Source organism: Globicephala melas, chromosome 18, assembly GCF_963455315.2.
Source record: "Globicephala melas chromosome 18, mGloMel1.2, whole genome shotgun sequence".
NCBI classification, from domain to species: domain Eukaryota; kingdom Metazoa; phylum Chordata; class Mammalia; order Artiodactyla; family Delphinidae; genus Globicephala; species Globicephala melas.
In genome coordinates, this window is record NC_083331.1 from 75,233,918 (window position 1) to 75,249,996 (window position 16,079).

The 16,079-nt window shown below is 39.8% G+C and overlaps 1 protein-coding gene across 4 annotated transcripts in view; it reads left to right on the top strand.

Moving 5' to 3' along the window:
* Positions 1-16,079, top strand: part of MYO16 (myosin XVI) — a 530,197-nt gene that overhangs the window by 102,278 nt on the left and 411,840 nt on the right. Inside the window, exon 1 of one of the 4 annotated variants that reach the window (XM_060288081.1) lies at positions 2,839-3,364. The exons of the other annotated variants lie outside the window; for them this stretch is intronic. Within the exon in view, the coding sequence (XP_060144064.1) occupies positions 3,337-3,364 (28 nt within the window). The 5' untranslated portion in view covers positions 2,839-3,336. Of the gene's footprint in view, positions 1-2,838; positions 3,365-16,079 lie in introns of those variants that run through there. 4 annotated transcript variants of the gene reach the window in all.

Below are 16,079 nucleotides of genomic sequence, written 5' to 3' on the forward strand. Positions count from 1 at the left end.
CACATTCCATTTTTAAAGATATTTAATAATCAGTGCTTGTCTGTCACCAGGATCATTCCAGTTTCATATTTTTTTTTCCATTCTGGAAATAATTCAGCCTTATTTGAAAAAATCTGGTGTATAACGATGCTAACCTTTAAAAGAAAAAAATCGTGTTTTTAATCAGAATTAGCGTGAATAGTGAGCAGCTGTTTGGTGTACAAAAGAGAAAAAAGAATTTCTTTATTATTCCAAATTGCTTCTGAAATATTGTGTGTGACATTCAGTGAGAACAATTGTTCATTGTAAATTCTGAAAGATAATCAAATCTTTGTGCTTTATTAGTGTGTATGTTATGTAGCAATGAAAAACAACTTTCAAATGCGCGATTTCGTTTTGCACTTAATGACCATAATCTGTGAAAAAAATTGTTAACATTATATCTAATCCAATCTAGGTCTTTATTGCTACCATCATCACCAACTCTGATGTTATATTTCAAGTATCAGATTCAGAGGACCCCAAACTGGTCCATGTGATGTCATAACACTGAGCTGAGTTTGGTAGAGTTGGGCAGAGATCAAGAAATTACAATCAATTGTAAATCACCATTAGTTTTCTACTTTATCAAGGGAGTGGAGTTAATAGAGTCAAAATTATTTTCCCTCAGTAATAATGCCTGCAATAGAAGCTACTTTTTGTTTGATAATGATGGAAAATATAAAGATGTATTTCTTTGTGGTTAAATGTAGTTCTTCCAGTGTTTTGAGCATGAGTATGTGGTTTTCAGAGACAAAAACATGAGAGAAACTCTTAATCTGGGGCAATTATATGCATATACAGTTCATGCATATGAACCAGATTCTAAGTATTTTGATAAAGCTAAGAATAACTTTCTGGGGATATAGCCTCCTTTAACCCTAAAGTGGATTGGATGTTGCTTCTATATACAGTCCTTGCTCTATAATTTTTATCACACTACACTGTGCTAAGCTTTGTCTATATCTCACCAGACTATAAGCAGTTTGAGGGCAGGGGTGAAGTCACCTTTCCCAGTGTACCTCCAGTAGCAAGAGTCAAAGACTTACCAAATGTTTGTGCAATGAATGAATAATAAACACTTTTGTAATGAGCCCTTGGTGTATGGGGAGAGATGTGAATTCTCACAAAGGACTTTGGTAAGAGTTCTTACACGAGGAGGGTTTAAGTTACTTCATAGTAGATTTTTCGGGCTCAAATCAATCATGTTTTCAATGGCGTATTTTCTTTGCCAAGCACACGTCATGCTTCTCTGACACTCATAACATTATTATTTTCCTCTCCATGCGTAAATGGTGTCATAGAACTCACTTGTCTGAAGATGTTTGTTGAGTATGAATTATATAGAGGTGTGTGGTAAACAAAGAAATACATGTATTTAAGGAAGGTATATAGATAACGTACCTATCTTTGTGTTGAGAGGAGGGGACAGGTGTACCTAGATGGATAGGACTTTCCCCCAAGAGATGCTGTACAGCATTCGCATAAAGTCATCATTACTGTGTGCATCTGTGAAGACTTGTATTGAGGTAGGAAGAGAGAGCCTTGTTGTCTTTTTCTGAAGCAGGTATAATTAGTTGTCTCATGGTTTTATTAGGAAACATTTCAAAACACAGGAAATCTTAAACAATAGACTCTATAATCCTTGTAGTTAGGGGGTATGTTTTAGACATATTTTTATTCCTGGAAAGCACTTAAAAATGGCAACTTGATAGCAATGACTGTCAGTAATTGACTGTGGAATGAATGACTAAACGAGGAATATGCATTGCTGATAATGGCTGAAAGTCCTCATTCTAATTCTTGGGAAGACAAGTCAAGGTGTCTATTGCAGTCGTTTGATATACAGCTAAGTATCATTTCCTTGTTACTGCTGATGGTACCTTTTTGTGGAACACCAACGATATCAATTAGAATTTGTATATGCATTTTTCTAACCTTCAGACTAAAGGTTAGGACTTGCACTTGCCATCTGTAGGTGAGGGAGCTGAGGCTCTCGGAGGCTAACTCACTTGTCCAGTTAGACACCGTGGTGAGGGATAGAATCTAGATGTGAACTCAGGCCATTCTGGTCCAAACCTTGAACTTGTTCTACGTCATACTGCAAAAATAGAACGACGCCTTGGTTAAAATTTAAGTCGTGGCCAACCCAATACATAGGTTTGAATTTTATAATCTTTGGGTTTAATAAAGGCATTTCTTTTTGAATTTTGCTTAGTAAGGGAAGCTAAGACCTAGGCTTCTATCTTAGAAGGATGTACATGGTTAAAACAGTGTTCATAGTTATCTTTCCAATGCCCTCAAAATTTGAAACACAACTTCTAGGCTATGTCAACTTGTTTTTTAGATGATCATTAAAAAGTATCAGTGTGTAAAAAAAATTGTCTTGCATTTATAAGCGACTTACCTATGACCTTTTCTTTGGCTAACGTGGCTGTTGCATTGTTGAGTGTACTTACTTTTGTTGCAGTAACGCTTGCAGACCGTACATTTCTTTCTTTCTGATTCCAGTTCGGTTAGAATTACTTTGCCCGCTTGTACAGTGAAATTCACTGCAGTCTGCAGAGGTAGCAGAAATCTAAATTTGTAAAGCTTTGCAAACCAAAAGCTTTTTGTGGAGCATTTAAGTTTTACATTCTGCTTAGAAAACCAAAAAGAGGTATTGTGAAGGATAATGTAATTTCTTCATTACGAGGGGCAGATCCTAAGACCTGGGATTCTAAGAGGTGGTTATTTTGAGATCCTGCTATCAATTTCCTATTCACACACAGCAACTGGTGGCAACTAAAAATAATCGGCTCGGGGACCAGCTAAGAATCTGGTCACATTCGGCTCAGGGACAACATGCAGAAATGAGATTTAGGGTCCCTCCTTCAGTCGCTTCTCTCCGGCCCCCTAATTAGCTAGTTTGCTGCCATCTGAAAGCTATTGAAAAGCCATTAACAGGCAGGACTCGGAGAGAGCCGCACTGCAGCACACCTCGGAGCCGGCAGAAGGTGGGTGCGTGTGAGCGCCAATTAGAGGGCACTATTCCCGGGATTGTGGCGCTAGGAGCCCTGTCAGTCAAGCGGCTACAATAGCACGTGCAGCAGTGGTGGCTGCAGACCCACGGGGAGGCTGATCTGAACTCCAGCTGCTGAATGAGAATGAGTTTGAAGCTTTTTGCACAACCGTGGAACAGAGCCTCGGTTCAATAATGCATCCCGAGGTAAACTGTTACCTGAGGAGAAGCTCTCAATAATGCATTTCCTGGGGACGACAGTTGTAGCTGAAGAGAATGCTGGAACCTGTAGCAAGATTTCTGTCTGAGATGGAAAGATGTCTCACTATCATTTTATCAAGTGCTGTAAGTAACCTTGCTCTTTTGCTCAGATGGTTATTTGTCTTCTTAAAATATTATTTTATGCAGATGCCAGCCTTAAGGCAGGTCTGCTGGCATGCCACATCTGCGTGCGTGACATAGAACGGTGACTTTGAAAGGTGTTTTACATGCTAAACGAATTTCCTCTTAATACCGGGTTCTGAAATAATTCCAGTGTGATCCAAATGCTGATAGTATAGAAATCTTTAGAACTCTGGCTTTTTAAGAAAAAGATACACACCCAGAGCAATTTTTAAAAACAATCCATAAAAAAGAATTTGATAAGGATATCTCCAGGTGTCAGCACATGTTAATGAAGTGTTTGCATACAAACTTAGTTCATTAATATATGACTGAGGCCATTCAGTTATTATTTTATTCTCGAGTTTTACTGCCTGTGTCTATGCCTAATGCCCAACTTGTAAGCTTCATCTCTGGGCTTATCCTTTACTGTAAACTTTCATCCTTGCATCAGTCACCTTGCCGTGATCAGGGACTGGGGTGACATCTGTACCAAATACTCTGCACTGATGCCAGTATGGTGAAAAATAGTTTGGCACTGGCTTTCCTCATGGGTCCATCAAGGATTTCTTCAATGCCTGAATTTTTAACAGGATTTTCTGAGCTAGACAAAAGCTGCATCTAAACCTTTTTTGGATGGTAATAATGAAGAGGGAGACATTTTTGGTAAAAATGGCTCGCTAGAGATGCATTTTTTCTCCTGTAGCACTTCTGCAAAGTTCTATACATATATGTCATTGTCTTAATGTGACAGGTGACATTGGTAGAAAATGGTTCCCTCCTAAGATGAGGGTTTTGTTGGCAGAGGACATAACAATGTTACCTTGGAGTAACATCATTCAGGGAACACATGTTTGGAAAGGATCTTGAGCTGTGCATGAAAAGGGAACCTACAAAAACCTTGGTAATCAAGAAGGGGACAAGATTCCCCTTTTTCTTGTCTTTTGTGGGGAATGCATATAGGAATAAAAACTCTATGATTAATGAAAATTAAAATTCCTTGCTCTTCAGCACACCCAGGAGAGGCATGTTTTTGGCTTGCAGGACAATTTTGACTCCAAAAAGAATTCCCTTGTAAAATCACTTGTTTGTAAGTTTGAAAATTAGCTCTCTAATTAATAAGAGTAATTTGTTACGAGGTGCAGCATATTTAGGAATTGTGAGGAGTCTTTGTTTTAACCCCAGAAATCTTGGGGTTCTCGTCGTGGTGAAATGTACCTAGGACCGCACTCTTGGCTGGTTTTGTGTTGGCCCTCATGTTTTACTGCACCAGCAGAATGTCATTATTTCTCCTCTCTGTGCTTGTGCAGAGGAAACTCCCGGAACCCTCTGCACCATTTCTACAAGGAACCTGGGTGCTCCTAGGCGGCGTGTACAAACCTGGTGGGAGGCAGCCGCGAAGCATGTGCCGAAGCAGAAAGGGACAGGGTGACATGAACTTGGAGGTTCAGGGAGCACTTGGTTGCCAAATATAGCATGAGACTGCCCTTTCCTGCCTTACTTTCGTTGCAGCCGAGGTATTTGAGTTTAGAATGTCAGAAAATTAGAAGAAGTGATGATGTGTGACCCAGGGAAGCATTTGAGAGAATTCTTGCAGTCCAGATGAAATCTAAAATTAATGAATAGTGACATGATCCAAATACCTGATGAATTTATCAGAGTGATTACCAACTTCTTACTAAAGATTCGACTGTGTCCTAAGTTCTGTGTTTGGCAATAGCTATAAAATGGAAAAGAAGCATGAATATTGTCAAACGCTAACTTCTCCTCAGGTGGAATGGTACGGCGTGCTGAAAGGAGTTCAGACATGATATGTCATCCTGTGCCACTAGTCAAGGGACATTGTGCAGTATTGACCTCGGTCTTGAAGAATGAACAGAACATAGAAGGAACAATGAGGGCATTTACAGCATCAGAAATGTTTATTGATAAGGATCATAATTCACAGTTTAATCATTATTCCTGATGCAGAAGATGTTACCATACTCTGTCCCCTTGACCTTGATGTTAGGGTGATGGGTTGGCGAGGTTAACTGGCTGCGCCGTTCTTCACACTCCATTCCTTCCTCGCATGAGCTCTGTGTCTTCCACGGGCCTGTCTTTTTTATCCTGGCCCTCGTTGGTCGCCGTATCACGTGTCCACTTCCAAGATGGGCAGCAGTACCGGAAGTGGATCAGTTCCAGGGAAGGAGCCAGAGCTTCTGAAAACGTTCAGCAACAGAGCCACATGGGATCCTAGGAAGGCAGCCTTAGGGTGGGATGTTGGGAGACCAGTGAAGAGTGCTTCCAGGGAACTTTTAATCATCTAGGGAAGTAGTCATCAGTCATCATTTAATGTTAAAGCAGGTATATACCAAAAGGTCTAAATGCCAATTTCAACAGTAGCTGCTAACTCTGCCTTATGGAGTGATCAGTTATTACAATTTAATAAACTGTAATTATAATTATAACTGGTTATTATAATTACAATTAATTAGAATCAGCCATCAGAATAATAATCACAGTTAAACATTTATACTTAAATATTTATATATTAATTATGACTAATTAAATATAAAATTCTTTATATGATAATTATAATTATCAGTTACTTTAATAAACTATTGTATATTTTAAAAACTGTCTACAATGGGCATGTTTTACAATCAGGAAAACAAAACTTTAAGACAGTATAAGAGACACTATTCAAAGACAGAAGTGGGTCAGACTCACATCACCACCCACAGTCCTTCTTGACTCCATGGGACCTGGCCTTATTCTAACGTGTACCATACATCTTATAGAGAAATGTTCAAAACTAGAGTCTAAAAATGTATTGTGGAAGCACTTCGTAGCAGGAAGGTTTAGGAACACCACAACAAAACGTGCTGGTGTTTCCTGTGTCTCTGTGGCCCGGAAGGATCTTCAGATGGGTCTACAGTGATACTGAGATAGTGAGATTCTGAGTTGTGCCTGGTGAGGGTGACCTGTGAACTTGGCCGGAAACCTCAGCTGAGGTCCAAGCAGAAATGAGAAACTAAGGAGAAAATGAGCTCTAGGGAGTCATGGGCTCCCAGAGTTCTAGTGCCTTGTGAAACCTTGCGCCCACACTTCTGGTTTCCTCTTAACGAACTGGAGCTGAAGCTTGAGGTGTGCCCCATGAAATTCCCTTCTGTGCTTGGGAATGAAAGTGTTGGAACAACTGCACCCGGCTTCTCTCTCTCCCGGTTCAGTTCTTCTCTAAGTATGTGGGGTTGGAGCAGCCCTCTTTGTGGTAGAAGGAAGGTTAAAGTTATTTAAAATGAATAGACCCCAGAACTTCTAATTCACTCACAGCAGCCGAGGAGGAATTAGACCAGAAAGGATGCTATTTTGCATATTAAACACGTTTTACAATATATCAAGGTCACCTCATTTTTGTTTTTCTGGTCACTCATTCTCGTAAATGCTACTTCTGCTAAGACGCTTTCCCAGATCTTGCATTGATTGTCCGTGCTCTTCACTTGTTTGAAGACCTCCAGCTCATTGAAACACCACCGTGCTGCTCCCATGCCTGCCTTGTCTCCCTCAGCCTGCTCTCTGCCCATCCCAGATCCAGGGTCCATCCCTGAAGCCCCTCCACTCCCTCGACCTCACCTCCCTTTGTTGCGCTCAAGGGACAAACGCCTCACCCAGGTCGAACGCAGCTTTCCAACTTGTCTGTCCTTATACCACAGCAGTGGACGATCCTTGATGTCAGAGCAAAGGCAGACAAATCTCATTTTAGTTCTAGACAGACGAGATCCTCCCACACTCTTACCATGCTTCCCTGCTTGGCATGATTGCTCAGACCTAGAGATTCCCTGGACCGCCCACCCTGAGAAAACAGAAACCGTCAGATGTTAACTCCTGCGTCTTCCCACCATTATGTCTACAAAGGTGCCAGCGTGTGAGTTTCTCTTTGCTCACTTCTGTTCTGTAGTCCTGAATTGTTCGTCCTTGTACCCAAAGCCAGTGTGCTCTGGACTCTACCTGGTTCCTCCCTCCTTCATTTACCCTTTTCTCTCCTGCATCACGGAGCTCTCTCCACTGCGCCATTTCCATCAGTTTGCAAACAATTGAACAGTCCCCCTTGACCTCCTGTTCCTTTCTGGCCACCACCTCATTTCTTTGTTTTCATGGTCACACCTTAGAGAAATGACACATATGACCTCTGACCCTCATCAATGTTTTTACTCTCCCAGTTGGTCCATTCATTACTTCACTGAATCCACTTTGGTTAAACCACCTTGATGTGGTTAAATCCCGCGGACGTTACTCCTTCCTCGCGTGAGTCAGTTTCTCACGTGGCTTTACTTCTTGTTTTACAGCTCTTGGGATTTTTCCCCTAAGTCCCTGGCATCTTTTCCTCTGCCCCGTTGCCAGCTTTCTCTCTTTAGAGTTTGGCCCTGACACTTTGCAAAATCCCTGGTGACCGCATCCGTTCCTGTGGTTTAAACACCATCGATATTTTCTCAAATATGTACCTTTAACTCAGATGTCCCCCCTTCTTCCTTAACAACATGGACATCTTTTCTGGCTAATGAAGATATATCTAAGCATTCTCTTTTTGATAGTTAAGTAACATTCTTTAGCATTTGTTAAACCATTTATTTATAAACTCTTTCCTTTTCGATAAGCATGAAAACTTACTTTAGTATTTTTGGCTTATATTACTAGAGTATTGATTCACAAAAGCAGGGCTGCTGAACCAAATGGCATGTGGATCTTTAAGTATTGTAGAAACTGCCAGATTTCTTTCCAAGTAGCTATAGCACCTCAGATTGCCACCACTAGCAGAGAATGTGCATCTCTGCATCTTTGCCAACCAGAGATGCTGCTGGTTGAAGATGCGTCTGTCTTCAAACGTTGTCAACTCCACGGTGGAAATACAGTTTCTGACAAGGCTCTGTTCTTATTCTACTGATAATGAAAAAGTTTCCCCCATTTTTATTAGGCTTATTTCTTCATATCTGTTTTCATTTTTATGTTGAATTATTTATCTTTTTCTTATCAACTTATATAAATATAATATTTTATATTAAGAAATATTCTTATTTCTCTGGATATGTGCTGAAGAGAGCCTTCCTATTTTTTTCTTTTGTCTTGGTTGGCATCTAATTTTCTTGTCATTGTATAGAAACGATGGCTCTCTTGTCTATTCCAGATTTTGGTTTTATTTATTTCTTTGGGTTGTCTGTTTCTACTGAAGCTAAGTGATTGATCTTTTCCATGTTATTCTAAACTTGAATTCTTACATTTTTTATTCTAATCCTTGTAAAATTAAGATGTTTGTGTGATGTAAGATGAGGATCACTTTTTTCTCGTTGCACTGATCCATTTGTCTAGTTCTTGGCCATACCCTGTTGGTAACTGTGTCTTGATAGTAACTTTAATATATAGTAAGGCAAGTCCCTTCTGATTTTTTTCATACCGTTCTTAGATATTCTCAAATATTTACCTTTCCTTTCAATATTAAAATTATTCAACCTGTCTTAAATTTAAAAAAATCCCTGATCAGGTTAAAAAAATTGCTCAGAAGTTTAAATGTAATAGTGTATTAGAATAAGGTCTGTAGATCGATAGTATCTATAATTCAATTAGTTTCAATATGTAACACAACTGCTCCAAATTTACCTTTAGAACAGTGTATTGATAATCTTTATATGACTATTTTATATATGTGTAAGAATATTTCATTATTTTTTCCACATTATTTTATCAAACATTTTTTAAATAAAATAAGTAAAGCTCTCATCTAGTGATAAATCTAGGACTCATAAAACCAACACAATTAAGAACAAGATAGAAATCACTAAATGTGCCGCTAAAGATAAATCTTTAGCGTAAGCTCTCTCTGTCTGTATCCAAATCTAATACCTCTCTACCTACCTACCTACCTATCATCTGCCTTTTATATCTATATGTATCCTTCCTGTATCATATCTATATCTATCCTTCCTGTATCTATCCTTCCTGTATCAAACCAGAGTTGAAGCCTATGTATAAAATGATAAATCAGTATAGTATATATCTATTGTTCCACATTTGACTGTACTGTTCACGTATTCCACTTTTATACAGACTCTTAGGAGTGTCAAGGCTCCGTGTGCCGGTCCATCCAGGATATATCTTTGCGCATTTCTGCAGTGTTGACCTTGCATTATTAAAGGCTTGTCATTATATCTGGAGGGTTCCACACCCACGTCCTTACCTGGCATCTGTTATGCTAATGTGATACGTTCCCTTCTGTAGGCTCTTTGGTGAATGAAAGGGGACTCTTTATACTTTCAATGGTTGACTCGCACTTAGTGTCCTTGAGGGGCATAAGCGTGCTCTGGCACCTAAACTGAGCTGGGTGGATTAATTTATTTTCATTTTCCTTCTGTCTTATTCATTCAGTAATTCAGATATTAATTAATTCAAGAAATATTTTTGAACTCCTAGACTTTTCCAAGCACTGATCTAAAGGCTAAGGATACAAGGAGAATAGAGCTAGCTCACATCCCTCACATTTTGAAATTCCCATGCCAGTGATGAGACAGAGAGTAAATAAGTAAACAGATGTAGATAAAAATGTTTGGGGGCTTCCCTGGTGGTGCAGTGGTTGAGAGCCCGCCTGCCGATGCAGGGGACACGGGTTCATGCCCCGGTCCAGGAGGATCCCACATGCCGCGGAGCGGCTGGGCCCGTGAGCCATGGCCGCTGAGCCTGCGCGTCCGGAGCCTGTGCTCCGCAACGGGAGAGGCCACAACAGTGAGAGACCCGTGTACCGCGCAAAAAAAAAAAAAAAAAAAAGTTTGGTATCAGCAACTGATGTGAAGAAAATTAAAAAGTTTAAAGATCTCATGGGTGGCCTGAGAACAGAACAATTTTAAGGGACAATTTTAAATAGGTGGTTAAGGGACAGCATCTCTCAAGAAGTGACCTCTGAGTGATTGAATAAGTGAGGAGGTGGGATGTGAAGATGTGTGGGAACAGTGTGCCCAGCAGAGGGAACAGCAGGTGCAAAGGCCCTGAGACAGGGATGAACGTGGTTCATGTGGTTGATTCAGAGAATCTAGGCTCTCAGAAATCAATTGTTTTGTTTAAAGTTTCATTAATACTTTCCAAACTTAGAAATAAATACTTTCAATGTTCTTATTTATTTTGATGTTCTTATCTACTCAAGTTAATATCCCATAATTCCACTTACCTCTACTTCCAAACTTCTTAAAATAGTTCTTTGTGTCTGCCTCTCAAATGTCTTGCCACCCAATTACTGCATTTTAGCTTCCATACCATCATTGCATTGAGATGTCAAACTCTCTTTTTTCTTCCCCATTTATCTGAGAATATTTGTCTAGTTCAGCTCAGCATGAGTCAGAGTTACAAGGATACTTTCTTTCAGGAGCGCAAAATGCAGGAAGACTTAGGAGGTTAGAGATGGTCACCTCTAAAAGGAAAAGGATAGAAAAGGCAGTTTGTGGACAGAGATGTGGTCTCAGAAAAGTCGTTTGCTTTTAAGATAGGAAATACTTGAGTAGGTTTTAGTTCACTGTATCTAATTCCTCATCTTGGTAAACTCAAATCCATCTATGCCTCCACACTTGCCGTCATTAAGGCTATGTGTTGGGGCTGTTTTGTGTTTTAAAATCTTCGGGCATAGTTTAATCGCTTGAGAAATGAAAATAATGATAACAACAACAATAATAACGTTGATGGCAATGCAGATTTAGAAGAGCTTTGACAGAAAGGAAACTTTGTTTTTTCATCAGTTGTCATAAATCAATTCATGCTAGAATAGTACCTATAGTATCATTGATTGTTACAGGAGAAGGACCCTTTTTGTGCCCTGCTTTGAAAACTTCTGTTCCAAACCACAGTTGCATTATGTTTTCCTTTCTAAGGAGAAAGCATCGTACAACTGCAGAGTCCATTTAAATGATTCTTACACTGTTGGGTTTTAAATTGACTTCTGTCTTTAGAAAACTACCCACAGCTGCTTATGGACAGTTCAGTAAATATGTTATCTCCACAGATAGTTGTGGTTAAAAAGGCTATTCAGGAGCTTCCCTGCATCATAAAGCGAGATGATAAAATGCAAAAGGGAAATTATCAGTAGCCCCTCTAGAACGGCCCTCAGTTCTGTTTAGTTCAGCTTGGAAAGGTCTTTTGCTCCTAGGATGTGGTCGAGGGAAGGATAAATAAGAGGCAAAAAAGCTTCAGGGTCTTTTGAATAAGGAAAGATGAAAGAAGCTTGAATTGTTTATTATCTGGAAATGAGGAGTGACAGGAGAGACAAATACGAATTAATGAATGGTTTTGTGGAAATCAGTTGACTGTTCTTCAATCAGGAAATAAAAGAGGAAACGCTCACTGAAGTGAGCTGAGAACAAATATGAGATTGATGAAGGGTGCCTCTTGGTGCGTCCTCTTTTAATCTTATAAAATTAAGTCAATTCTGTGGAGCATAACTGAGGGGAGAAAACCATTTGGAGGCTGAATCGTTTCCTAAATTTCTAGTTCATTGTTATTTATCTGAATAACTTTACTTATTAGGTTAGCTTTGGGGGGACTGAGTTGACACCATTTCCCCAGGGCACTCACTCATTTGTCCATCACGCATTCTTCCATCTCTGCTGTCAGCACTGGGTACTGGGTACATACATCCCTCGGTCAAGGTCAAGGCTTACCTACCCCAGGTCTAGGCTGGATCTGGAGGCCCTCAGGCAACAAAAGACTGATCCTTACAACAAACCTGGTTTAGGTTAAAACCAAACTTACATTAATAATATTGGACACATATTCATGACACAGTAATATTTGTTAAATGAAAATGAGTGATCAGTAGTAATCAGTTCACATAATGACTGTCATTAATATTCTGTAACAAAGCCGCCATGTTTTCACAATTTTTGTCTTTATTTTCCCAGTATCCACAACAGTCTTCTCTGCTGAAATGGCCTCCAAACCTTGTGAGGTTTAGTATGGACGCCCCTTATTTGGGTTTTTCTTGACGTTCAGGGATCTCAATCTTGCCCACCTTTGGTGAGATGTCCTTATACTACCTTCACCAGCAAACCTCCCACAGAATACGGGGCACTGTCTGAGTTACCAACAGTAATTCTGGGGGAAAGACCTCCAGCTTTCTGCAGTGCAGACACACCAAGTAACAAAGAACAAAGACCCACAGGGACAGGATCACAGGAGGACAGTAGCTCAGGAGGCTGGGAGCAGCAAAGAGGACGGGATTCAGCCCCAAAGGACAGTGGAACCCAACACTCCCCATCTCACCCTTTATCCCCTCTCAGTCCTTGCATGCCTCCACCTTGACCCCTGCTGACCACGTGAAGATGGAGGAACAGGAAAGGCAGAATCAGAGACTCTAGGCTTCCGAGTTCAGACTGAACAGGGCGCAGGGATCTGAGGGTTCAAGAGGAGGCAGGAAGCCCTTCTTAGGAGGGTTTCCAAGGTCGAGTACTCACTCCCAGCCTCACTGCCGCTCTGCCTAAGACTCAGGCTGACTGTACGTGACCCGTGTCCAGGGCTCCATGTATTTCCTGAATCCCCAGTTTGTGATGCCAAGTCTGTACGAGGAGAAAATGTTAGTTCCATGAAAGGAAAGAAGAAAATTAGAAAGAGGAGGGGCTTTTCTGTTTGTTTGCTTTGTTTTATCTGGGTTTTAGTGGCACATGTGAGGGAATTTTTGTTCTCCATCTTGAGCATAGCACATTTGGAGCACATACCATGAAGCTTTCTGAAGTTTGGAAACATATTATTGTAAAATAAATAATCTATAATAAATATCCAATATAATATAAAGTTGAACCTTTCCTCTACTGTGGAAATAAGGTGCACATTCATGGCAGAAGAGAAAGGAAGTGTATGGGTAAAAGGAATGTATCGTTTATCAGGAAGGAAGAAAAAATCTTCACGGACTAGTATATTTTATGAGTCTCTTGGTTGCCATCGACAGAAAATCCACTCGTAATAGTTTAAGTACGAAAGGGAATTCATTGGCTTTCATATCTGGAAAATGGCCCATATACCTGGAAAGTCTAAATTAAAGTGGCTTCAGGTACTGCTGGATCTGGGATCTGGAGATTTAACTGCTATTATTGACTCTCTCTGTCTCTATCTCTTTTTCACCTCTTTCTGTCTTTGCCTGTCTTTCTCTGCCTCAGAAAATATGAGCCGTATACCTACTTTCCAGTGAGTTGATATTAAAACAATGACTGGGTCTTTTTTTTTAAAAAAAAAAATCTCCGAGTGTCCATCTAGCAAATCTCATGGAAGGATCCTGAATTGTCCCTCTAGGACCGTATCCCCACACTAGAACAGTCACTGATCCTCAGTGTAGCGGCCATTGTGATGGACTCAACCTAGGTCATGTTTTCAATTCTGTGGGCAGTTAAATTGGACAACCTTTTTAATTCCCCACTAGGACCACATGAAGTGAGTTAGGAGAGTTGAAGCCCAGAAGGAGGGCTCCCAGAAGAAATGATGGGCCACGCTAGGTAGTTAATGATACTTTCAGATTTCATATAATGGAGTAGCCAGAAGACAGAAATGAAGATGGAAGGTATGTAAAAGTCTGGGGTTAATTTTGTACAAGGCATTAATTAGTAGTAATCTTCCATGGGCGAGGTGGAGCCTTTGATGATGGGTATATACGTTTTGACTAGTTGTAATAGCTATACCCTTATTGTGTGTTAGTTCTGAGATGAACATAATTTTGAAAAGTCTTCCCAGCAGGATGGAGCAGTGAGTGACCAAAGCCAAGGTTGTTTAATGTGATAACTAAGACTTGGGACAAGGGCAGTGATCATTTTGGACACACGGATGTTTATTTATGAATTGTACTCTTTGTTCTGACATAGGTTTTCAACTGACATTGAAGAATCTCTTTCATCTGTATATGTCTTACACATTAACGTGAAGGGCAGTGGTAATCACTTAAAAACACAAAATATAACCTAGAAACTTACTTAGCCTAGAAAGGTTAATAGAAATTTTAGCATCCGAATTTTCCCTAAAGTTTTCCCTTTAAAAAGAAAGGGGAGAACCAGACTCTATTAAAGCCAAAATTAAATATTAAATGTGAAACTCATATTTCAGGGTTGAAACTATTTTATACCAAAATAATGTCAGATATCAAATATTTTACATCAAACTAACATTTTAAATAGAAAAATTTGCAAGACTCAGGAAAATGATGAAATAAAAAAAATTATTTACAGCCATGAAATTAGAGTTGTATGGACACATACACAAGCTTTTGCATTAAAAAAAAGAAATTTAAAGAGGAGCTATTAACATTACTAAAGCACACATAACGTGTGCTCATTGATCTTGACCTTGAAGTACACAATGTTCATTTTAGAGTGCTGTTTCAGGACTCAGACTAAGGGCATCCAGGAAGCTGCATGACTGACCGGTGGGGTCCCTGAGCCAGTCACAGCTTCTGTTTCCTTAGGAGGGAACTCGTGTGTTGAAATTGGCAGGAATCCCATTCTAAGACAGTCTGAACACCAGGGAATTTGTCTATTAAACATATCACCTGGCAGGAATAGAGTGAGCTGAGCCTCTTCCGACCAGAATTGAAGATACTGACTAAGGATGAAATGTGTAGGTGTGGATTCAGAGCAGAAGACTTTTAAAATTTGAGGGCCCCAAAATGTGTAATTGGGGGTAAAGGGTCTAAATCTATTGTGTTGATTATGAGTCCAAAGAGAGCTTCTCTCTTGGGCTACACAGGCATTCAGCCTTCTCTGAGGCTGTTTTAATGTCACAGCATTGCCCTTTCTTGGAAGGGTTAGGGCAGTGATTTCAGTTCCAAATCTCGGAGAAATCCAGTGGCAGGGACATTCAGGAAAAGACAGGGTTTGTTTTCAGCAGTATGGCAGGGCGTTCCAGGCTTCTGAGAACAGTGTCAGTAGGCAGTTCTGATCTTAAAGAGGCTAGACTTCCCCAGAGAAGTTCTCATTAAGTGTATATGATAAGAGTTGACAGCCAGAGATGGGGCTGTAAGCCACCTGGCTCTGAAGATCCTGAGTGTAGCTGAGTTGTCTCTGAAAAGAAGCCTGGTCATTCAGTGCTCTAGGTATCAGGGTAAACCAATGTGCTGGGTATCAGCCCATGGGCATGATTGCGGAACTGTTGTGACACAGGACAAAGAATTCATGACATGGTACCCTCCATGAACCATGGATTTGATGAAACATGCAGGTTCACTTGGATAATGAACCAGGAACATCATCACCTTAGGGTGACAATCTTCAGTTTTATTATTTCCCTGGAACAAATCCTGAAAAGAATTATGACTGTAAACCTATTTCCACTGAAAAGTTATTTATCATAATCAAATCACTTGTTATTAAAGAAATATGATAAAAATATTAAAAGTAGAAAAGTATAGATTGGTGTGTAAAAAATAAATATACTTTAGAGTGCGCAGTAATTTTTGTGTCCTGTGTATTTGCTTCATTTCCATTTTCATTTAAAGAGAAAACATTTTTTCACATTCTTTCATTAGAAAAGTATGCCTTAATAATTGGATGGAAATCCCAGAAATGGCCTCTTGATACATAAATTAAAACATAAAATAGTGAGATGAAAGGTATTGTTGATTTTCTTGAGAAGAATTTAAATTATTTAAGTTTATTTCTCCATTTTTCAGAGAAGTGTTTCAGTGCAGGGT